General features: G+C 45.3%; 1 protein-coding gene across 1 annotated transcript in view; it reads left to right on the forward strand.

The window, feature by feature from the left end:
- The window catches only part of Frmpd1 (FERM and PDZ domain containing 1), a 91,193-nt gene that overhangs the window by 53,090 nt on the left and 12,441 nt on the right, over positions 1 to 25,662 (forward strand). Inside the window, exons 3-10 of the mRNA XM_051187715.1 lie at positions 697 to 854; positions 1,677 to 1,779; positions 4,676 to 4,721; positions 12,907 to 13,014; positions 17,160 to 17,255; positions 22,344 to 22,469; positions 23,803 to 23,922; positions 25,102 to 25,238. Of these exons, the coding sequence (XP_051043672.1) occupies positions 697 to 854; positions 1,677 to 1,779; positions 4,676 to 4,721; positions 12,907 to 13,014; positions 17,160 to 17,255; positions 22,344 to 22,469; positions 23,803 to 23,922; positions 25,102 to 25,238 (894 nt within the window). The remainder of the gene's footprint in view (positions 1 to 696; positions 855 to 1,676; positions 1,780 to 4,675; positions 4,722 to 12,906; positions 13,015 to 17,159; positions 17,256 to 22,343; positions 22,470 to 23,802; positions 23,923 to 25,101; positions 25,239 to 25,662) is intronic.

The following is a 25,662-nucleotide window of genomic DNA, read 5'->3' on the forward strand; positions in this document are numbered from 1 at the left end:
CTGTAATTCCAGCTCCAGGGAATCCAGTGCCCTCTTCTGGCCTCCAAGAGTCCCACACATGTGTGCAAACACACATGGACATGTACAGACACACATCAAAAAATCAAAATGAAGCCATTAAACAGAGTAACTCTTGCTCCTGCATTCCCTGTGTTTTTCCCTCTCTACTGCAATGCCTGCCAGCCATCTGTCCTGGCCATTGATTCTCTGTAGTCTAGAACCTGGGCTGTGTTTCTCTAGGCGCAGCCTAGACCCTCCCTCTTCCAGGCTGGGTTCCTGTCCCCATCCCTGTGAAACAGAAACTGCTCTTCCACAGAATCTCATGACCTCTCTTCCAGAGTGTGCTGCTACGTCCTGTTTGGAATTGCCACCAGCATTGTGTCTCATCTCTCTCAACACTTGGAAGGCAGAGGGAGAAAGGTGTCAACTTTGAGGCCAGTCTGGACTGTAAACCATACCTTATATCCCGATGCCTAGTGCTGAAGATTTAGCTTGGTGGCCAAGCCCTTGCCTACCATGGGCAAGGCCCTGGCTTGAGCCTCAGGGCTGAAAAAAAAGGAGGCCTGGTGTCTTCTTGGCACAGCATCTTTCTCTGACACCCCTGGGGCTGACCCAGTTGGGAGCCACCTTTTGGAGTTGTGCCTTTTCTTCTCCCCCCCCCCCCCGCCCCTTTTTAACCTACTCCTTCTCTTCCAGGGCTAAAGTCACTGCAGCTGATGGACCACCCGCGAACCCAGCCCAGGCTCTCACGACAGTGAGGCACACAGTAACTCTAGACAAAGATGCCCTCCTCCAGAACTATGGATTTCACGTTTCTGAGACACTTCCTCTCACAGTGGTGGCTGTCACAGCAGGTAGGGGCTGATGGGGAAATATGAAAGGATCTTGGCCTCTTAGGGAAAGTAGTAGCTTCTCCCTCTCTCTGGCTGGTAAAAAAAAAAAAAAAGGCAGAAACAGCTACCTGGGAAGCTGGAAAATTCTGACCTCATTCTGTCTGGCTTTTCACCTGATTTTTGTGCCAGAATGAAGTGGCCCTGGGAGCATTCACTGCTCTTGAGCCCTAGACTCCCACTGGCCTTGGCCTGGCTTCTGTACTCCTGTGGCTTCCAGGCCAATGTCAGGGGCAGGGAAGGTATTTGGATAAGCTGGCCCTCCTCTTTGAATCCTGCATAGCCTCGGGGGGGGGGGGGAGAGGGAGGGATGGAGGGAGGGAGGGAGAGATTTGTTTTCACTTGGGTCTCTGAAATATAGACTGTGTGAAATATGGCTGTAGTATGTATGTAGTGCCAGAAGGAGCAGAGTGGGCTGGACAGCCCGGTGCTTGCTTTCATGTTTGAGCTTTGTGTTGGTGTTAGATTTGAGGCTGGTTGAAATATATTAATTTCCATTTATATATGTAGGAATGTACACACACTCAGTTCCTTGGGAGAATAGAACAGTCCCTTGGCCGGCTGTGATGGTTTGGATGCTTCTGTTCGTTTTCTTTCTGTGGGCAGTCTCTACCATCTCTTGAAACTGCTGGAGTATAGGTGCCTTTCCTGTGGCTTATAATGAGGAAAAGGACACTCCACAGGAGCCAGTGCCCAAGGGACCTAGGCTGCTCCTCCGAAGTACACTGTGACTTGTGGGGTCTCAGCCTCTCTAGCCTGAGCAGTTACCTATTTTCTGTCCAACAGGAGGCTCCGCTCACGGCAAGCTGTTCCCTGGCGATCAGATTCTCCAAATGAACGACGAGTCTGCTGAAGCCCTGTCCTGTGAGCGGGCGGTCGACATTCTCAGGTACCCATCTGTCTCCCAGCATCCAGAGCTGCACAGTGATGGAAGCGCAGAGCTGTCCCGAGGCAGGCCCTGTCCCCTTTCAAGCACCAGCAATAGTGTTTAGGCTATGGTTGTAGTATGGACTGCTGTCTTCCACCTGCCCACAGACCTTTGACAGGCTTAGAATGCATATTTATCAAACTGTTACTACGCCAGGACTCCAGGCTAAGCACTGTGGGCCGTGTACTGGTGGATAGTACATTGGCCTTGTCCTCTAAGGTAGCATATGCCAAAGCCTGAACTAAATAGATGCCCGTATGCTTGCTTGTCTTTAATTCTGCCACTGTCTTCTCGAGAGTTCTTTCTGTTACAGCCTGGCTGGCGTATGTGTGATTTCATTGATGTGACACCCACATCTCTCTCTCTTGCGTCGCTGTGATTTACACGAATGCTTCCTTTGCTGCCTGGACCTTCCCAAGGGCAAGAGAGATGTGCAGAAGACACTCAGTAAGATGCGAGACTGTCACCAGATTTAAAGGTGGACAGATGACAGTGATGGGGAAGTGCTGAGAGACATCACGCCAGGACATGCAGGCCTTGGCCTTTCAATTTGCTCCTCAACCCTGCTTTGTGATCTTCATATTAATAGGAATAAGAAGCAGAGTAAAGTGAGAGTAGCATTGTTCTGTGTGAGCTGGCTGGCCTGGCTCTGGGGCATGCTCTTCAGAGAGCATGTCCAGGTGATAGTAACACCCACAGCCAGAGAAGGAACTGAAGACGCCGAACCCCACGTCCGCCCTCAGGAAGTGCAGTCAGACAGACAGAGTTCAAGTTAAGACTCACAGCGAATCTAAGAAGCCAAACCTCACAGCATTGCTTCAGGGATGCCAGGGGCTTAACTGAGTCTGCGAAGCAGGCGGGAAAGGGTTCGATGATTTTAAGTAAATATAGAAACTTGGAAGTTTGCTTTCCAAGTTCCTGGGCTCTCTGCCCAAGGAGCACCATTCCCCACAGACTTTTCCATGCCGCCAGTGCTCTGTGAGTCTTAAATTCCACAGGGCCAATCAATGTATTTATAACTTTAAGCCACAGTGTAGAACTGGGTGTTTAGGTAACAGCTGGCCCCTATCTGCTCACTGAGCATCTAGTCTGGGCAAAGGACCATGGGGGGGGGCAGAGGCAATCTGCTCCCCAGCCACTTATAAGCCTGTGCGGGTCCCTGTGTGTACATCCTTCTGTGATGAGGAGGATGAGCGGGTATGGGAATCAAGACTACAAGCAAAGGAGACTCCCAACTTAGGAGGAAGCTGCAATTTGACAAAGCAGAGAAGAGTCCAGAAATATTTCAGCTGTACTTTTTTCATTTTACTTATCTATTTATTAGAGACCAAGTCTCATGTAGCCCAGGCGGGCCTCAAACTCACGTGTCCTTGAACTTTACATCTTCCTGCCCCCACCTCTCCAGTGCTAGGAGACAGGTGTGTGTTACCACATCCAGTTTATGGGAAGCTGAGGATCGATTCCGGGGCTTTATGCATGCAAGCCCTGTGCCAGCCTGTACTGCAGGACTTCCTGGGTAGAACTTGGGTGGCCTAGGTGAAATAATAAGCTGGGACAACAGGATGGGGGCAAGGAGTACTGAACATTACCCCTTGCCTCAAGAAATGTTCTGGAAGGAGAAGCCCAGATTATGGAGGTTCCTGGGTACCAACTCAGCAAGATCCATATCATTTTCCTCAAGAAGGGCCACCACTGTGGCCTTCTGACTGAGGTGTGTTGTAATTTTGTGGGAGCCCCAGCATGGATTGCTGTTGTATCTTGGGGTCCTGCGTCTGAAAGCAGTGTATATTTTTTCCACTCATTTTCATTATAAAGGGTAAACAAACAAAACTAAAGTAACCAGACAATAATACCAACAAAATCTCTGTAATTCTCCAAAGATCTTTGAGGCCCAAATATTGTTTGTTGGGCACCAAGACCTTGGATTTTTGTGATTTGCCTCTGGAAAGGCCCTGAGCTCACCTGAACTGGAGCAGAGGCAACCCCAGACAGTGGGAACCCTCAGGTTGAGCTTAACCAAGGAAGGGAATGATGTACCTACCCACCCCTCCAGTGGCCTAAATGTTTGCATTGCAAAGAAGTCAAATGAAAGTTTGCACACTGCTTCTTTTTGTGGATAGGCATGGCAAAGCAGGTGAAGATCTGCCCCCTCCTTGGTTCTTTGTTAAAGAAAGTGGAGGTGTGACAGTTTGCTTTTGAATCTCCAAGATAAATCTGAGACAACAATGTCTATTCGGTATCTTGATTATATGCTTTGGGCTCACTACAGTGACTGCATGTGTCTAAACACCACAAAAAAGTTGGCTTTTAGCAGCCAGATGTTATCGACAGAGGAATGTTTTGTCTGTGTGTTTTGAAATAATTAAATCACCTGTGTTGTCACCATGCTGTAAAAAAAAAAAAAATTATCCTTGGACATAAAACTAGCCAGTATCAACCGCGTGAGTTCTCTACCATATGAGACTAAACGAAGAGCCTTAAGGTAGTGGCTGTGGAGTGTCCACATGGCAGAGGTGGGCGTCCAGGCAGAAGGAGCGCTCTCGGGTTCTCTTTAGCTTTGCTGAGTCCAAAAAAGTCTTTTTAAAGAGGCAGCTTTATCATAGTGTGCCACACACACACCACAGCACAAACAAAAATATACTCCACACACACATAGCACACCACACATACATACACACACCACACACATACACACATACCACACACGTTCATACACACAAACCACACACATATACCACATGCCACACACAACACACACATACACATATCACACGCATGCACACTCCATGCACCACACACACACACACACACACACGAATGATTGAATGTTTTTCTTTTGTCCTTTTCTGTTTTTCAGGGAAACTGAAGATGCTCTTTCAATTACAGTTGTTCGCTGCACATCGGTAAATCTCTTTTTTTGTCCTATATGTTAGTTTCACTCTCCCTGACCCAAAGACTCTGCTGCTTCTTGAAGATTTTCCTTATAAAAATAGGGCAGAGGGTGGCAGCTGCCAGGCAGTAGATGGCTAATCAACCCATGTGACCTGAAGATCTCCTGGCCACAGGTGCTATGGAGGGAACAGATGTGGCACAGACCTTGGGGACCTGTAATTCAGGGCTGATGAGGGGACAGCAAACTAGAGCTCCAAGACAGGCTTGGATGGGATTGTTTGGACAGGTTCCTCCTTCCAGTTTCCACTGGGTAAAATGGTGGGTGACAGTAACTGTCTTGTCTGTCTAATGCATCATCCAAAGCACCAAATGATGTGCCGTGTGTGATAGTGTTATCAGCCGGGGCCCCCATAAGGTAGGATGTGATTGTGATGAGTCAGAAAATGGCAGTCCTGATCACCAAAGGGGCCCTTGACACAGGTGCTGGGAAATGCCTGGGATGAGGTTGTAAGAGCAAACTGACCAGGGAGGAAACACTGACAAAAAGTTCACCTTTTGAGAATTTGGCTACACTTAGATCAAAAAAGGAGAAGGCAATTTTAATAATGTATTTAATAACCTAACCCAATTGACCATACATTAGATTAACAAGAAAATGCAGTAACTCCCCCCCTCCCTCCCCTCCCTATGCTGTGAAACATTTGTTTAGTGATGCAAAGATGTGTTGCACTCTTTTATGTTACATTTGTTTAACTATGTGAAACTGTGTTACTCTGCCTGTCTAAAACACCTGATTGGTCTAATGAAATGCTGAACAGCCAATAGCAAGGCAGTGGAAAGAATAAGAGGGTCTGGCAGGAAGAGAGGATACATAGGAGGAGAAGTGTGGAAGGAGAAGATTGAAGAACAAGAAAAGACGTAGAGAGGATGCCAGGGTCCAGCCACCCAGCTACACAGCCAGCCAGAGTAAGAAGGAAAGAAAGGAATATAGAATATAGAAAGGTAAAAGCCCAGAGCCAAATGATAGACAGGATAATTTAAGAAAAGCTGGCTAGAAATAAGCCAAGCTAAGACCAGACATTCATAAAAAAGAATAAGTCTCTGTGCTTTATTTGGGAGTTGGGTGGTGGGCTCCCAAAGAGCCAAAGGAGTAAAGAAACCAAAAACAAACAAACACACAAAAAACCACACCCATCCCCAACTAAAAAGAAAAAAAGCATTTATGTGCGGGTGTGGAGGCTTACACTTAAAATGCCAGCTCTCAGGAGACCGAGACAAGAGGACCAAATGTTTGAGGCCAACCTGGGCTTCAGAGCAAACTCCAGACTATCTTAGGTTATATATGAGACCCTATTAAGAAATACACAGAACAAAAATTTTAAGTCTATAAAGGTTCCTTTCCCTGAATATAATTTAAAATAAAAATTAAGCTGAGTGTGGTGGCACACACATTTAATCCCAGCCCTCAGAAGAAAAGGAAGGAGGATTTGTGAGTTCAAGGCCAGCCTGGTCTCCATAATGAGCTCTAGGACAACCAAGGCTACACGGAAAAGGCCATGTCTCAAAACAATAACAAAATTTCTATGTGTTGAAGCTGTGACCAGGGTAAAATTCATAACCTTAACTATTTTTACTATTTAAAAAAGGGGGAAAAAACATCAATCAAGTATTTGGTGAAAAGAAGTTGGAGAAAAAAAAATAAAACTAAGTGTGGTGGTGCACGAAATTGTCAGGCAGAGGCAGACAGGTCTGAAGTTCAAGGCCCACCTTGGCTACATACTCAAATGAAGACCAAGCAGGGCTTGGTCTTGTGAGATCCTGCCTCAATAAACCAACTTAAATGATTAAAGAAAATAATAAAAATCAGAATCCTCCTGCCTCAGCTTCCTGAGTGCTGGTATTATAAGTGTGTATAACTACCCTTAACGTTTTTTAAATAGTTGGGATACAGGCAACCTTATCACATGCCATATGGTGTTATAGAATATATATTGCTGTCATGCCTGATGACCTGAGTTCAATGCCTGGGTTCTAGATAGTGAAGAAAAAAAAAAAAGCTAACTCCTCCAAATTGTCTTCTGACATGACATATGATTATCAACACACACACACATGCACGCACGCGAGTGTGTGTGTGTGTGCAGACAGTAAATAAAATAAATGTAATTTTAAATAAAAATAGGTAAACAATATGGATGGTTGATGGTCAGGCCATTGGCTGTTGAAGAATTTCCTGTGCATATGGGGATAGGAAGAAATACAGTGGAAGAAATGGCCCTTTAGTTGTGTGAAAATTGAAAATGTAACATTTTTTTGTAGTCCAAACATTCCATAAACAAAGAACTAGTCTCCTCTTCCTGTTCAACCAGTGTTTTCTTTTTATTTCTTGGGAACAATGTGGGTAGGGGGGAGAAGTCACGCAATTAGGATGAAAATGTTTGCTATAAATATGACAAGCTGAATGTTCCATGCACACTAAATAGACACTTTTCTATTCTGACCAGAGTCCGTCTATGAAATAATGTGAACCCAATACAAAAGTGGGATGGCTAATCAGTGTAAATCACAGTGCAGGTGGCAAGCCATTCTTTTTATCTAGCTTATTATCATCTCAATGGGAAGCGTCTTAATCTTAATTATGTGGGGGTTTCCCACAGCAATCCCTTGAAATGGACAAAATGAAGGTTCCATGAGGCAGAGAATGGTACACAGCTGTGTTCCTTAAAAATTAAAAGTAGAGAAGGAAAAGAAGCCTATGTTCCAGTACCAGACTTTCCAGGTAAAATGTGAGTGAGTGCACACTGAGGGGCATCTGAATTCTGGCCACCAGGACCCCCTGAGAAATGCCCTGACCATAGGCTGACCTCCCAGGCCTCTATCAGAAGTGATCCAAAGCATTTCACAGACGTTGCAACAGAAGCAGACATGACTTGCTTCAACAAGGAGGCCTGGCATTGCTGTGGTCATGGTAGATTCTTGGGATCCTCAAATGATTTAAATGGGTTAGGAATTATAAAATCCAAATAGAACATTAATTTCTACTTCTCACAGCTAGGACACAGAATTTATGAGAAAATATATTCTGGCTTAAAATTTGCATTTTAAAAAATTATCATTTTTAATTTTCTTAAATTATGTGTATGGGTGTGTGTGTGTGTGTGTGTGTGTGTGTCTGTACATAAATGTGTGCCCAAGGAAGCTGTAAGAGTATATTGGGTTCTTGAGAGCTGGAGTTATGAGCAATTATGAGCCACCTGATGTGGGTGCTAGGAGTTGAACTCAGGCTCTCTGGCAGAGTAGCACAAATTCTTTTGTTGTTTCTGAGACAGGGTCTCACTATGTGGCTGGCCAGGAACTCTCTATGTAGACCAGACTGCCTCTGTCTTCTCTGTCTGACTACCTCTGTCTTCTAAGTGTTGGGATTAAGGGTGTGCAACACAGAGACTAATGGTGGCCTGGATGCTCAAACACTGAGTCATCTCCTCAGGCCCAAGTCTGAATTCTTATATCAATCACATTAATTATTTTAGTATTAATACTAACAGTTAACATGTTACATGATTTTCACCAGAAGGAAATCCTACAAAACAGATTACACTCATTATCCAGCACTTTGCAGATACGAATGCGTGGCCATACAAATTACTGTGTAACACCTAGAGCCCACATGTACTTACTAAGATGATGCTATTTGGTCTTCATACACTCTGCTGTTTTCATAAAATAATACTGAGTGTCATTTTATCACCCTTGGCAAGGGTGCTTCAAGAGTATGACATGACTTCTCAACTAGTCATTTTTAAGATTCTTTTCATAAAGGGAAAGCTGAGCTCTTAGTCTCATTAAAGGAAGAATTTAAGAATGGACTCTAATGGAAGCACAATAACAATTTTATTAGGGTTTAAAAGAAAAGTCCTCTGCAAACCTCAGAGCCACCTAGAGGAGAAGTGTGGAGGAGAGAAGGGGAAAAGCCATACTATTGAAGCATGGTTAGACACAGGGCAGGCAAGCAGCTAATGCAGGGAGGGAGGCTTTGGAGAAAGAGTAAGGAAACCTAAACATTGCAAAGTGTTAAAGAAAGCATGCTTGGAAAAGAGAAAAGGAAAAGGAAGCAATGTTCTTCCTAAGGACAGATCTACACCCCTCACAAGCTTGCCTCCAGTGAGCTGCTGCACTAGGGGCAGGATTCAGGGAGGGGAAAAAGAATGGGTATCTCATTAAAGAGCTTATACTAGCTGGCTAGTATGGCTTGAGTGTGCATCCCTTCCCTAGGTGGTCCCTTGGCCAGAGTGATTGATCCAACCCAACTGGAACTCGAGTCTACCCAGCCCAGAGAGTCCATTCTCTTGACCAGCACTTTCATGTCTTGTTTTGTTTGAGACAGGGTTTCTCTGTGTAGCCTTGGCTGTCCTGGAACTTGCTCTGTAGATCAGGCTGTCCTGAAACTCACAGAAGTCCTCCTGTCTCTGCCTCCTGAGTGCTGGGATAAAAAGGAGTGCACCATGCAGGGGAGAGGCAGAGGCAGGCAGATCTCTGTAAGTTCATGGCCAGCGGCCAGCCTGGTCTACAGAGCAAGTTGCAAGTCCAGGGCAGCCAGTGCTACACAGAGAAACCCTGTCAAAAAAAAAAAAAAAAAAGCAGGGGGAGTGCACCGCCCCATATGGCTGATGATGTTTTTCTAGTCTAACACTTCTAAGCATTAACTCTGCAACAAAAACACATTTTATCAGTGAACCTAGGAAGAGTTCAGAAGTCCTAGGAAAAATGGTAGTTCACATCCTTCAGATTGGTCCTTTAAAATATCAGTGCACTTGCACGGGTGGTTTGCAGGGTATAACTAATGCCGGGTACCTGGTTTGCAGTGGTGACTTGCAAATGTGAGAACACAGGAGCCGCCACATGGCCCGTGTTGAGCTTCTCCATGACAGATGATGATGCAGTCTTTCTCAGTGCAGCCAGTTTCATGGTTCCAGGCATGGCAGGCCTGGTTTCCTTGTAACTCCCACTGACGATGCTAGTTCAAAACAGTCTATTTTGTCTGAGATAACTCTTCTGAGATTTGGCAGCATGGCTTTCGTATCTTCGGATACAACCATTACTTCTCATAGGTGTGTTTTTGTGACTTTTCACGAGGCAGATGGGTTTCTGGATGGATTACAACTTTGTGGTGACCCTTGCTGTGTTAGTTTGAATGCAATTGGCCCCAATAAGCTCACAGAGAGTGGTACTGTTAGGAGGTATGGCTTTGTTGGAGTAGGTGTGGGTCATAGTAGGGGTGAGCTTTGAGGTCTCCTTTGCTCAAGCTTCACTTAGTGTGACATTCAGTTCACTTCCTGTTGCCTGCAGATCAAGATGTAGGACTCTCAGCTCCTTCTCTAGCACCATGTCACACCATGATCCTGAATTAAACCTCTGAAAAAATAAGCCACCCCAATTAAACGTCCTTCTTTTATAAGAGTTGCCGTGGTCATGGCGTCTCTCCACAGCAATGCAAACCCTAACTAAGACATTTGCAAATGGTGTCATCCAGAAAGGTCCCTGGTTCCACCAACAGCATAAGAGTGCCCCTGGGAATGAAGGGTCACTTCTGGTATGCACCAAGGATGCTAGTGGAGCTCAGGAATGAATTAACACTTGGCAAGGCCAATCACGCTGTTGGCTAGGGAGAGGTTTGTGGTCAGTGAAACACTGAGCTGGTTTTCAAATGAATAGCTTCTAAGCCAAGTCCACCATCCCGTGCTTGTCCAATTGATTTCCCCCCACTCGGAGTCACTCTTCCTATTAATCCCTGTCAGGTCATGTTGCCTTGGACAGTGTTTTGGCTGTGCTTTTGTAGTCCTGAGACTTAAAAGGCTTATTTGTACAGTTGCCAGCTATAATCATCGTTCTTTCTTCTCAAAAAGCCTCCTCTTCTCAGGTCTCCTCCACTTCTAGTTCTCAGCCAGCTAATTTTCTTTAACGTATTCCAGCTCTACGCCTAACTCTTAGGCGGTTGCCTTCCCTAGTGTGAGGGACAGTGATTGCTCTTGCTCTCTCTCTCTCTCTGCCCCTCTTCTGCTCTTCCCTGGTTGCTCTGTCTTCTGAGTCTTTAGTGGTGCCATTTCCCTGATGCTTTGAACACTCACTATTGACAGCCCTGTCCCTCTATGCCCTCTTACTCCTGCTCTTGGGTTTTCCTGGCCTTTGACTTATAGCTTCTCCTGATTTCCATGGATCTCACTCAATTTTTGTTGATGACCTGTTACGGTTCTACATCCATAAATTCTGTCTCTGCCTTCATCCAAGGCATTGCTAAGCATTAACTAGAAGGGTTAAACCAAGGGGAGCCTCAGTTGCTTAGATAGAGATCAGGACTTATAGCTCAGTTTTAGATCCTTGTTTAACAGGAACAAGGTTTGATTCCCCAACACAGAAAAGGAACGGAAAGCAAAAAAGAAGTCAAAACTATTTAGAATGCAGATTAGAATGCTGAATCCACCTAATGGCTCTGCATCTGGACTTCTCTTCGGCAGGGTTGTGGGAGAGATTATTAAATGCTTTGCAAGGATGAAGAAATTCTGCCATATCCACAGGACCCTGGCCATCGATCTAGAATGCTCTCTTCTAAAGAGAAATGGACTCAATTGGCTCTGACTTGTCCTTGGTAACTCTTTAGTTATCAGTGATCAGTGTCCAAAGCTCCCTGCATTTCTCTTAGATTTTTACTAAGAATTGACAACAGGCTTTCCAGTGTGTGCTTTTCTGAGTCTTCGTTGTTTGTTGTAGAGAACTTGATAATGGCCATCTGTAGTCTTTAAGGATCGCTTCCTTTCTCTGACATTGGACAGTGCCAACTGTGGCATATTCTGGTTCCATGAGCACCTAGATTCACCTGGATACCAGTCTTAAACTTAATCAGGCAGTCTAATCATCTCATCACTAGCTTTGGAGTTTAACTTTTTCTTTTCCTGTTTCATTTATTCTTTCCCCCTGAGAGCAGAGCTATTCTTCCTTCTTGTGCTAGAGTTTTTGTTACTGTTGTGGTTTGAAAGCAAGCTATGTCTCTGAGATGCTGAATCACAGTTGTATGTCCTGTCACACCAAGTAACATCAAGATTACCTCATTAAAGTTTCAGAGTCGGTTGTTCATTTCATGTACTTCATGCATTGGTGTGTTGATATCTAAGGCCATGAACTTTGCTTCCAGAAAATTCTCCATTGCTGTTACATATCTCTTACCTCAGCTACACAGAACATAGCCCAGAGTGCCTTTGGGATTCTTATATACCACAGACACCCTAAAGGTTGGTCTTAAAGACCATCTATAGTGTTGAAGGGGATGTGGGATGCTAGATGGGAAATACTCTATTGAGCATGAAGAGCATGTCCCATTGGTCTGATTCATATAAGACACTGCTCAAGTGTCACAGTTTGACCTGATATGATCTCTATAAGAAGAGTTTGTCATTTAATCATACCAACTAATGTGAGTCTTTCTACTTCTGGAGGAAGAGAGGGCCAGTCACATGTCACAGAGGCCAGAGCATCAGGGAGCTCTTTCTACCTCCCATATGTATGCATGAATGGGAAGACTGAAATTCAGAGAAGGTCCAAGGCAGGCAAAGTCATCTGCTTATTTTTAAGGTTTATTTACATGTATGTGTCTGTCTATCTTGTGTGTGTGTGTGTGTGTGTGTGTGTGTGTGTGTGTGTGTGTGCGTGTGTGTGCATGTGTACACATGGAGACCAGAAGGGCTTGGGTTCAGGCTTTGTTACCTAAGAACTAGGACCTAAACTCCAGTCCTAATGATTTCATGATTTTACAACAAACACTTTTATCACAGCACATCTACACACACACACACACACACACACACACACACTTCCACTCAGGAATTTGTGTTTGATGTTTTGACAACTCCTGAGGTAGCACATGGGTGGGATTTCAGGTCTTCCCCTTTGTCTTCACTGTATCACCACTAGTATTCTGCCATTTGGAACTTCCATATGTTCAAACACACAAGAACATTGTCTAGGTTGGATTCCTTAGATTCTAGGAAAAGAAATCTTTAAACAGGGTGCCCTCCTTTTGTGTGGGCTTAAATGAATCTGTAGAAGCATGAAGCTGGTTTTAAAAAATATAAAACAAAAAACGAGGAGATGAAAATGATTTTGTGAATGTGCTGTTCCAAAATGTGTCATGTTAACATCTTCCAGGGAGTTCCCAAGTCATCCTTCTTGACCGAAGAGAAGAGGGCCCGGCTGAAGACCAACCCTGTGAAGGTGCACTTTGCTGAGGAAGTGCTGGTCAGTGGGCACAGCCAGGTGAGGTCACTGGTCAGGGACAGGAATGTTTGCTCAAGTGGACAAGCTGTCTTCTATCATGTTCCTCCCCGAAACTCTAGAATCTTCCAAAAGAATGCATTTGCTGGAGGCTTAGTGTACTTCCTCCAGGAGGTGCCTGCAGCAGCCCCTGGACAAGGGAAGCTGGTGGACCCTGGGTTATGTGTGGGATGAGGAACAAGCCCTGGTATTCACCAAATCCACTCTCCTGCTGTGACATTCCTACCAATTCCAGTTCTCATTATCAATGAACGTATACTTGAATGGAAATAGTAATATATTGCTAATAATGATGGTGGTATCTAGGATTGCTGCTTTGATTTTTAAGAGCTCAACATCTGTTGATAAGAGTCCAGCATCTTACTGAACATCTATTATAAACTAAATCTTTCTGTGTCTACTCCTAATCATCACCATACCCTGCAAAGGAGAAATTGTAACAAAAGAAGAAACAGGTTTAAATTAACAGACTTCACTGTTAAATCACACAGTAAAAAAAAAAAAAAAAAAAAAAAAAAAAGGCTGGGTCCATGTGGCTTCAGAAGACATGTGTTAAGGGAAATTTGGGCCTTCAGATTGATTGTTTTAAGATTTATTTTTATTTATGTGTATGTATACAGTGTGTGTGTGTGTGTGTGTGTGTGTGTGTGTGTGTGTGTGTGTGTACATGTGCTCACAGAAGCCAGGAAAGGGCATTGGATCCTCTGAAGCTGGAGTTACAGTGGTGAGCACCCTGGGGGTACTGAGAACTGAGCTTAAGTCCTCTGCAAAGAGCAACAAATGTTCTTGACCACAGAGCCACTTCCCAGCCTGAGGTTGATGTTTTTTATATGGATTTATTGATTAAAGACACATTTACTCATAATTTATAAAATGCCTGGTAACTCTTGCCATTATGACTTTCAGCACTTTCAAGTCTAAACTTTTGTCATCCAGAGAAATGGAAGGAACAGGGTACATGACCATTTAAACAAGGGATCCAGTTGACCTGCTCCACGTATATCTATTTGTTTTCTCTCTGCCCTGCTATATGACAGATATCTTCAGTTAAACCTGAGAGAAAAAGGTACACTTGTTCAGGAAGGAGCCAATGGAGGCCTAAAACATCAACCAGGAACCCTGGGTAGCTGCCTGCAGACAATGATTTGCGTCTCAGTGTGTCGACACTTGTGAAAATGGATTGAGCCTCTCTGAAGATTAAATTTAGATTCAACATGTACATTCACTTAATCTCAGCCAAAAGGCCAAAAAGCAACGTACTTGCACATTTCAGAGTAGTATATCTAATGAACAGTGGGGTAAGAAACAGCCCAGGACAGAAAGAATGAGGGCACCACAGACGCGGACCAGGTGATCTGAACTCTCACTTTAAAATGGCCATCATCCCTAATCCCCTGGTGTCTGTCCTAAAAACACAAGAGAAGGCCAAGTTTTGAGACTGAACTGGTTAAGGGTTTTGGTGGTGTGGGCAGTTTAGAGGAACAGGGATCCCCCAAAAGTGTTTCTGGGAAGCTTGTGGGCTGGGATCCAAGAGCCATTTATAGGTATCTGTCCATTTGTCCACGGACAAGGCAGTGAACCAGTGAGTTTATTGTGATCATCATTGTGATCTGCCTGTCTTTCCTCACAAGCATGTAGAAGCTGATGACACTGGTTCAACTTCCCTTGGAAAATGAGAAGGCAGCTGTAAGGGTGCACATCATTCTAGAGCAGTGGATCTCAACCTTTCTAACACTGACCCTTTAATACAGTTCCTCATGTTGTGGTGACTCCCAACCACAAATCATCTCATTGATATATCACAACTAATTTTTTACTGTTATGAATCATAATGTAAATATCTGACATGCAGATATCTGATATTTGACTCCTGTGAAAGGGCGGGGTCTCAACCCACAGGTTGAGAAGCATGTTCTAGATTGTTCTAGAGTAGTTAAACCAAGCCTTGGAGTTGGGTCAGGCTTGGCACACAGTTAAAGAGATACAAAGGAAACTGTTACAAAGTGATAAGGGTGGTAAGCAGCCAGCTCATTAGTAAATGAGCACAAATCAGAAAAATAATGCCAGCCTAGATGCTGAGGAAAGAGCTACAATGGTACACCCACGGGGTCTTTGTGAAATAGTTTATAAACGTATGGGGGAGGTGGAATAAGACACAACTCAGTGTCTGCTGTGAAATATGGCCAAGACATCTCACTTCCATAAATTTAGAATATAAGGAAATTCAAATGCAAGAAATGCAAATACTAAAAGATAGCTGTCGTGTCAGTATTTTAAATAGCCAAAACCAGAAAGATGCTGTGTGTGTAGAGTGAAGAGATGGTTATTTCAATTCCGATATTTCAGTTCCTTAGAATATTTTAAAGCCTTTGCAATAATAAATAGAAGGCCTACATAAAAATTATATCTAAAATGTTGAATAAGAACAAAAGAATGTAGAATTGGGCAGAGTCGGGTTTTTTTCAGTTCTCTATGTATAAATTTAGATAAGATTTGAAAGAAGCATTAAAGAAGGACAAATGGCGGGAGCGATATGATGTCAGGGCTGTATTTTTTTGTCAGCCTTGTAAATCACACATTGTAACATACCAAGGAGAAGACCCACAGGAGGGAAATCCAAAATGAGCTTTCCAAACCCAGAGCCAGAAATGCAAAATGGCAGCAGAGGGTGCTGCTTGAAGTCCCACACCTTGGCCAAGTGTGATTTGGTATTGGGGCGTGTCTTAGTTAGGGTTTCTGTTGCTGTGATTAAACACCATGACCAAAAGCAGCTTGGAGGGGCAAGGGTTTACTTCAGCCTACAACTCTGTCACTGAGGGAAGTCAAGGCAGAAAGCCGGGGCAGGAACGTGGAGACAGGAACTGAAGCAGAGGCTGTGAGGAGGGACAGCTGCTTACTGTCAAGTTCCTTCCCCCAGTTTGCTGAGCCTGCTTTCTTAAACACTGCAGGATCACCTGCCCACAGGAGGAACAGGCTGAGCCCTCCCGCATCCATCATTAGTCCAGAAAATGTACTAAGGACTTGTCTACTGTCATTCTGAGGGAGGCATTTTCTCAGTTGAGGTTCCTCTTCCCAGATAACTCTAGCTTGTGTCAAGTTGACAAAAAACCAACCAAGACAGAATATGACACTATCCCTTATCTCCATAAATAAAAACGCTATATCCAAAAATACTAATAACTGAGCTGTGATATTTCATACTAGAAGACTCTAGATTCTCAAGGGGGGAATGCTGTCATGTGTGTTTTGATTTTTTGTTTGTTTGTTTAGTTTTTTGGTTGTTGGTGGGGGTTTTGTTTTTGTTGTTTGTTTGTTGTTTGTTTGTTTTTGTGGTGGTGTGGCAGGGTTGGGGGTGGGGGTGAGGAACTGCCTTGCCCAGTTGGGATTTCTATCCAGATTATCTATAGAGATACATAGATAGCCCTAATAGTCTTGGTTCAAATTCTAGGAACTTGGGAATTTCTCACTGGTTCTCAGTTTCAGCTCAACTCAGAGGTCATTTGGATACCCCCCAAATGCTGCCCTGCGCCCCTGCTCCCAGGAATCCTGACTGGCATGGCGTTACTAAAGACGCCCTATACCTCCACTCCTAGAGCCTTGCAAGAGGGGCAGAGTCCCTTGGGGAGGTGATAGTTGAGGCCAGTGGCGGTGCAGGGTTTCTCTCTCTGCCCTCTGCTGCTGATGCTTCCCTGCAGAGCTCCAGCCTTAGAGTTGGGAGGGAGGTGCCAAGGAAGCACTCCACTTCAACTGCCACCTCATTCTACACATAAGGGTCTGAGAATCTCAGAAAGACCCTATGTGAAGCGCACCGAAGATGATGAATATCAGTCATCATTTTTCAAATTGTGCCCCCCAAAGTTGACAACCAATAGATACCCATCAATGAATGGTTGTGAGCCGCTGACAGGTTCCTGCAGTGCTCTGACAGGGCAAACCTCACCCTTGCTTCCCCATTACCCATTGCATTGAGCAGCTCATGCATGTTCCTGGACAAAGCAAATCTATCCTCCCTGCAGAAATTCCCGAATGCTAACAAGCAGCAATCTGCTCTCCAAAACCGGAAATGCCGGGCAGCCATGAGCCAGAAGAGTGTGTCAGTGACATAACACCACTCTTGTGTTTTCCAGGGGAACTCTCTGCTGTGCATGCCCAATGTGCTCAAGGTGTACCTGGAGAATGGACAGACCAAAGCTTTCAAGTTTGAGGCAAACACAACTGTGAAGGTATTAGCAGTAAACCTGGACCTTTCTTCCTTAGAGAAATTGCTAGTCTATGGACTGCCAGGCAGCTTGCCCTCTGTTGCCTTGGTGGTGTGCCCACTGCAGTCTGAGTGCCCGTGACAAGATATGTACTGTGCTATCTCACTTGGTTCCAGAGCCACCCAGTAACATGGAGCTTTTGCCATTTCCTGCAGGGGAGCCTCTCGGGATTCTGAGAGGCAAAGTAGCTTGTCCAAGGTCATATTACACCTCCTATGCCCTCAGCCTTAACCACCAGGCTTTCCGGCCAACTGCCTCCACATGCTACCCAAAAACCAAGTTAGCCAAACACCAAGTGCAGATGTGAGAACAAGCCCAGGCCCTTGCATGCTCTTATACATAATAAACTCTCCACCTGAGATTCTCTGAGAGGGGTGATTGAGCCTGGCAAAGGACAGCAGGAGCCTTCAATCAAGTTTAGAGAGGGTGGGCGTCCCAGAAAGGCCAGTCATTCAGAGCAACAGTGAGGCTGCAAGAGATGGGATAAGGAAGTCGTGCTTGTGCCACATAGCATGCATCTTTCCCGTGCCGGCACCATGTCAGCCCAGGCAGGGGAAAGGGAGTGCGGCTGAGCAGCTATGAAGGGCAACCCAGACTCGCACAAGGGCGGATGGAGGGCGGGCGGGGTGCACACCAGGACAGTGCGCACTATCAAGCGAAGCACGCAGTGGGAGCACAGGCTGTTCTCTTAGGCAAGGGAGGGGGTGCAGCCATGGCGGCCTCCACTGCCAGACAGCACTGTTCAGACATAGGAGAAATAGCTCCGGTTGTTCTTGGGCACGAAAGGAAGAGGTGTCAGAGGCTGCAGAGAGGAAGCAAATTATTTGAATTGTTTTTAAAACATTAAAACCCACAAGAGCTGAATGTGGTGATGCCTGCCTTTAATTCCAATACTCAGGAAACAGAGGCAGAAGCATCTCTATGAGTTCAAGACCAACTTGGTCTATATGGTGAGTTCCAGGACATCCAGGATTACATAGACATCTTACACAAACAAATACACACACACACACACACACACACACACACACACACATGAGATTAAATAAGGAGCCTAGCTCTTTAGGGGCTGAAGAGTAGGTAAAGGTGGGATGATATGGTTGTAGATTATAGACAGCAACCAAGACACACACACTTGTGCAGGCATATACACACGTGCACACACGTGTGCACGCGTGGGCATGCACCTAGACACATACCTAATACTTCACTCTGGTAATTTGGCAATTTTCCAAGATACTCCAAATTCCCACCTGTTTCTACCTTAGTGTACCTTAGATAGAGGAAGCCATTTGGAACCCAGGGAACTCCAAGCCATTGGAGGAACAAGAGGAAGAAATGGATGTGTTTCATTTATGCCAGCCACTCTGCACTTACTCTGTACTCTCTAATTTAACGTCTGGCTGACTGTGGGAAGCTACTGACTAGCACTACCCCCACTTTGTTGGTAGGGAAACAGGCCCCATAGGTCCCCAGCTTGTCATGATCCACTGGCTTATGATTGACATCAAGCTGGCTCTGTTGCTGAGCTCTGGGCTGGGCATGCCTGTCCCCAATTATTCTGCTTCAGAAGGGAAGTTTTGTGAGTGAATTAGGCAGGGTTCTACTTCTGTCATCTTCGATCAAAGCAGTGTGGATGAGGGCAAGTAAGCCTTCAGTGGCAGCCAGAAATACCTCAAGGGGATCCACAATAAAGGCTCCTATCACAGAGGAATTAAGAAGATAGAGTTATGACAGTGAACAAAGGCTTAGCCAGTATAATACTGGCTAATCTTATCTGCAGTAGCCAAATTTGATAAAGCAAGTCTTTTAGTGGTGGGTATAGTCAAATTCTATCAGTGAAAAAAAGAAAACCTGGTGAGCTCATTGGGGACCTCTTCTGCCCACTCTCACCAAGGGAAGAAAATATCTCTGGTGGGGCCAGAGATAACAGCTCAGTTGGTAGAGTTTTTGCCTAAGCCGACATGAATCCCAGCCCAGAGCTTAGCAACAGAGCCAGTTTGATGTCAATCATAACGATGTCAGTTAGAACAGCTATTCCCAGCCTGTGGGCCACAACCCTTGTGGGGGTTGAACCATCCTTTCACAAGAGTCAAATATTAGATATCCTGCATATCAGATACTTATATTATGATTTCCCCCCAAGACAGGGTTTCTCTGTAGCTTTGGAGCCTGCCCTGGAACTCACTCAATAGACCAGGCTGGCCTCGAACTCACAGAGATCCGCCTGTCTCTGCCTCCTGAGTGCTGGGATTAAAGCCGTGTGCCACCAATGCCCAGCTATAATATGATTTTTAACAGTTGAAAAAGTATAGTTATGAAGTGGCAATGGAAATGTTTTTATGATTGAGAGTCACCACAGCATGAGGAACTATATGAAAGGGTCGCAGCATTAGGAGGGCTGAGAAGCACTACCTAGATCTACAAGATAAAAGGTCAAGCAATAAATGTTTTAGGCTTTGAAGGCCATTGGGTCACTTACTCAACTTTCCTATCATAGTGACTGGCATGGCTTTGTTCTCATGAATTTTAATGACAAAATTAGCAGTGAGCTGGATTGGTTCGTGGCTATAGTTTGACATCTCTCTCTGGATGGAAGGTGGAAGACTGGGGTGGCAGGAGGGTCCATTGGACAGCACGTTACCAAAATGTGTGTGGGTTTTTGAGGCAAGGGAAAGATGGGAAAGGGGACAAACAGAGTCAAGAGGCAGGCTTGCCAACCAGTCAAAAAGCAATCAGACAGACCAGTGAAATGCCTCAGCCAATACAAGCATTTGCCACCAAACCTGACAAACTGAGTGTGAACCTCAGAACCCACAATGGTGGAAGGAGAGAACAGATACCTGTAAATTGTCCTCTGACCTCCACAGGCACACTGTGGCATGTGCACAACCACAGACATGCACAGAAAATGAGTGAATAAAATGTAACAAAATAAAAAAAAAATCATAAATTGAGCAGTCAGTCTGCAGTGCTAAAAGTATGTTATATCCATAAAGTTAAGAAAGAATGATGTGGCTTTCTGTTGTGGTAAGCACAATGCCTGGCACACAGTAGGTAATGAATGAATGCTGTGGAATTGCAGATACCTCTTCAAGACTTAGTCACTGGTTTGGTTGTGGAGGGTAATGGAACTGGTAGTGAGGGAACTGGGAATCAGAAGTCATGGGGAGAAGGTTTGGGGCTTAATAAATCTGAGGTTCTGGTATAGTTCTTCTATAGTGCATCATCCATGGTTGTCACTCATCAGGTGGTACTTTGCTGAGCATCTCCTAGGCCCCAAGCATTGGCATTTAACAGATCCCAACTGTGCTGGCTATTTATGTCAGCTTGATACAGGCTAGAGTCGTCCTAAAGGAGGGAACCTCAATTGAGAGACTGCCTCCATAAGAGCCAACTCTAAGGCATTTTCTTAATTAGTGATTGGTGGGGAAGGGCCCAGCCCATTGTGGATAGGACCATCCCTGGGCTGGTGGTCCTGGGTTCTATAAGAAAGCAATCTGACAAAGCCATGAGGAGCAAGCCAGTAGGCAGTATTCCTTCATGGCCTCTGCATCAGGTCCTGCCTCCAGATTCCTGCCCTGTTTGAGTTCCTGTCTTGACTTCCTTTGATGATGAACTGTGATATGGAAGTGTAAGGCAAATAAACCCGTTGTTCCCCAGATTGCTTTTGGTCATGGTATTTATCATAATAGAAACCCTGACTGAGACTGCAACATAGGTGAGATTTACACTGTCATTGAGTTGCTGTCTATTGGGGTAAAAGGTAACGAACAAGAAAACAAATGCTAGAAGTGAGCATGTATAGAACACGGCCCACCAGGGAGTGTCCTAAGTGCCTTCTATGGGGAAATGAACGCACGCAGCAGCCCGGTTGATAGGTGTTGATGTCTACCAATACTTCTCAGGGCCTTTATATAAAGCACCAAGCCACAAAGAGATCAAGTGGTGTGTCTGTGGACACACAGTGAAGTGAGGGAGAGCGGTTTCAATCTGGAACCCTTTCTGGTACCTGTTACATTGTCTTTTGCAAAAAAGAACATAATTTGTTAAAGAAATGGAAATTAAATAATGATGGGGGCGTCTAAACATGCCCCAGGAGCTGGGGACCTAGCTCTTGCCTAGTATGTATGAGGCCATAGGTTCAATCCCCAGAGTGGAAAGCAAACAAAGATGGCCCTGGAACTAATACTAGACAGTGTCATTTAAATACAATAGCCACACAGTCCCTCTCTGAAGAGGTGAAATGTGAACTAAAACCTAAAGCAATGGTTAAGTCTCAGGAAGACTAGCTGTAACATTTGTATCTAGTCTCTGAGTGGCAGGTGATGCTTGTCTGAAGTTCTGCCCAGAGTGTTATAAGAAGGTGCACCTTCTCAGCTAGTTAATCTGGAATTGTCTAGAGCAGTATTAATCCCAAACTGGTCCTTGAGTGGTGTTTACTGGTTCAAAGACATCAAGTTGAATCAAGTGGAATTGATGAAGTGGGGCCCCATCGTCTTTCAGGAGATTTCAATGATTGCTGTTAGGAAATTTTGTTGTTCAGTGTGGAAGACTTAGACAGACAGTACAGAAAGTTTAACTTTTATAGGTATGCATACTGGAAAAGGTAACGATAAGGATGAAAATAGGTATGAGGGGAAATTAGGATTTTTGAGAGATAACAGAGTTTTGACAATTTTTGTTCTCACGCCAGCATTATCTGCCATTACATCTTGACAGCCTCCCTGGCAGTCTGTAGGCATCATTTCCTCCATCTCAGAAGAAACTGAAGCCAGTTTCTCATAGTCACATGAGGTAGTTGGTAGGACTCTGTCCAGAAAGCTGTTGACCTTCCCTTGCTGGCTGCATCCTCTGCAGAAAGGCAAGATAGACTGGTGCTGTGTGGTGCAGGGCATAAAGGTCCAACGTGGCAACTGGGGCCCTGCCTGTGTTAGCAGGGGACACAGCAGCACCGACTTCTCTCTCCTGGGTGTTCTGGGGGAGCTATAAGAAGACCCAGGAAGTCTTCCTGCTCATCAGATGATCCTGTTCCTCTTCCCCTGTCCCCAGGATATCATCCTCACAGTCAAGGAGAAGCTGTCCATCCGAAGTATCGAGTACTTTGCACTGGCCCTGGAGGAGCAGCACAGCATCTCCCATCTACACCTACTCCATGAGGAGGAGCTCATCCAGCAGGTAGGAAGAGCCATCCTTCTCCAGTAAGGCCAAGCTCCTCAAGGTTCAGGTCTGCTGCACTCACTCAGCCTGGGGATAGCAGGGCAAGACTCAGGCATGGTTTGCATCTGCTCCTATGAGGTAGGCAGGGCAAAGTCCAGGACACCCAGCTTACAGATGTGGAGATAGAGGCTTACATGGATAGGTGGCTTTCCTCAGTCACCTCTGATAAAGTCTTTCGCTTCCGACTCTGACGACCTTTCCTGGCACCCGCTGTCTCAGAACCATTAGGGAAAGTCCCTTGCTATGCCCACGACTGTTTTCATGACACTTGCCCCACAAGCCACACAGCCAGTCCATCTGTGCTACCCAATCCTTTGGCCATGCAAAAAAAAAGTTGTTGTACAGACTCTTTAAGGTCAAACACAGGCCAGGCCAACAAATCACTGTAGGGTGTATACTGTGAAAAGATCAGGAGACACTCTATGGTTGGGAAAGGGAAGGGCTTCTTCAGCAGGGGAATGGAATGGGGAAGCCTTGACCTTGTAAGGCACTCAGCCTTCCTCATTGCAAGTGAGTTATGACCCACTACTGCAAAGTGTGTATGTGTGTTCATATATATATTTGCATTTGTACTGAGGAAGAAAATCAAACTAAATCCCAAGAATAGTTTAAGTGGGGGGAGGGGAGAATAGGGTGCAGAATGATATGAACTGCATCTTTGCTTGTGGAAATTGACACTCCCGCATTCCTTTCCTCCTGGCTGTGACAAATTCCCAGCAGAAGCAATTAGGAGGAAAGAGAGGTGTCTTGAACCTCGGAGTTTAGCAGTTGCAACACTTCATCGTAGGAGAAGGCTTGGCAGCAGGAGCAGTGCTTGTCCAGGGCGGGAGCATGTGGCAGCTGGTCACATTGTGGTGACAGATAGGAAACTGACTGTAGACAGAGCAGACCCAAGATATAACCCAGGGTTTTGCACCCCTGCCTCAGAGACCCACTTCCTCCAACCAGGCCCCACCCCCTAAAAGCTCCCAGAACAACCCCTGCCAACTGAAAGACCAAGTGTTTAAACGTGCTGGGGCGGGAGCGAGGGATTCACATTCGGACCACAAAGCGAGGAGTCCTAGACTGTCTCTGGGAGGGTATTGAGATGGACAGAGGTTCCTCTGACGGAAGAGACATCTTCCTTTTGAATCATACATTTTATACTATGGGAAAGAAACCATGCTTAGAGAGAAGGCTGTGCTGTCTGAGGAAAGAGAGAAAAAGAACAGGGGCCTCCCTTTCTCTTTTCCCTTGTGAGGCCTCTTTATGGAGAGCCCTGAGGTCACAGTGTCTTCTTTCCCCTGGGCAGGTGGTGGAAAGGGAAGAATCCCAGGACTCGCGATGTCTCTTCAGGGTGTGCTTCGTTCCCAAGGACCCCCTGGACCTGCTGAAAGAAGACCCAGTGGCTTTTGAGTATCTCTACCTGCAGGTGACTGGGCTGGGCTACTTGCCATGACAGTGTCCTCAAAGATGCACGCTGGGTTATTCTGGGTTGGTGACCTCTAAACAACTCTCCTGAGGTATTGTCTTTTTCTGGAGGACTTTTTCTGGGTCCCATTATCCCTCTGAGTTGCTGTAATGGGAGATTTGCAGTAGAGTAATCAAATTTAGGTTTAGTCCCCAATGTGGATGATACATTTCTCTATTAGTATTAAGCATTGTTATCGTTTCCATTTGCGGAAACCCCATTGCGGAATGGGGTTTTAGTGCTTCAGAAACTCATGTTAGAGATGATGTAACTGGATCTTAGGGCATGTGTCTGAGATCCCCACATAGTAGTTTATTTGTTCCTTCTTTCTTTTTTTCTTCCTTCCTTTGCTTCTTTCTTCTTTCCTTTCTTTCTTTGTTTTTTGAGGCAGTGTTTCTTCTGTGTATCCCTAGCTTATTCTAGAACTAGCTCTGTAGACCAGGCTGGCCTCAAACTCATAGATCCACTTGCCTCTGCCTCCTGTGTGCTGAGATTAAAGGCATACACCACCATGCCCAGCTAGAAACCTGGTTCCCTGACTCCCAGCCTGGTCCTGCCCTCTATTGCCTGGGGTGAGATTAATTTTATGTTTATTTGGATGGAAAGAGCCATTCAGGAGGTATCACCAGTTTACAGAAGAGGCAGTTCAATGTGGTGGGTTGACTGGCCCAGATCTTACAGAAATGGTACCAGGAAATAATAGCAACAGCAGCTGCAATACCACCAATGCGTTATATTTGCATTTATACAATACTGAGTGCTTTATGCTTGCATTCCTGCCATTGTCTTCTCTGTTCAATGTGCATTGGTGTGAGGGTGTTGGATCTCCTGGAACTGGAGTTACAGACAGTTGTGAGCTGCTCTGTGGGTGCTGGCAGTTAAACCTGGGTCCTCAGGAAGAGCACAGAGCCATTTCTCCAGCCCATATTGTCTTTTCTGAATGCCATAGAAATCAAACAATGTAGATCAGATAGTTAGCATTAATTTAACAGTGGAAGGCACCATGCTGAGAGATTCTTAATAGTGTAACTAAGGTCATAGAGCCAGACCTCAGCGCTGACTGCTGGTCCTGCTGTCTTTGACCTGAGGAAACAGTGTGCATTCCCTTGTTGCCCAGCCGCTCTGTGTAATCTCTTGCAGAGTTGCAGTGATGTACTCCAGGAGCGCTTTGCTGTGGAGATGAAGTGCAACTCTGCTCTCCGGCTTGCAGCCCTGCACATCCAGGAGCGGATTTATGCTTGTGCCCAGCCACAGAAGATCTCACTGAAGTATATAGAGTGAGTGGCAGGGGGCAGCAGCTGTGTCACATTTGTGACTGCTGGCTCCTAGCCAGGATGGCCAGACTCCACAGAAAGCTGATACTCACCCATCTGCCTTTGTCTGTCCATCCATTTCCCTTTACCCAGCCTGGCTCCCCCATCTGGGTAGAAGCCACTTCCACATACAAGCCACTTCCACAGGGTCCCTTTGCAAATTTCCAGTCCCTAAAAGGAAAGTCGAGGCAGTCAGCTGACAACTTCTAAGGGCAGGGATGTCTTGGAAATAAATTCTTCTAACAGGTTTGAATCAGTTGCTATTGCATTGTGTCTCCCTCCCCCAAATGGAGGAGGTTTCAAGACCTGAGATCCTTGTACCTCTTTATTCTTAGCTCTGAGAGCTAACACCCTGTAATGCTAGCTTGTCTAGGTAGCAAAATCATGT

This window comes from Phodopus roborovskii, unplaced genomic scaffold (assembly GCF_943737965.1).
Source record: "Phodopus roborovskii unplaced genomic scaffold, PHOROB, whole genome shotgun sequence".
Lineage (NCBI taxonomy): Eukaryota > Metazoa > Chordata > Mammalia > Rodentia > Cricetidae > Phodopus > Phodopus roborovskii.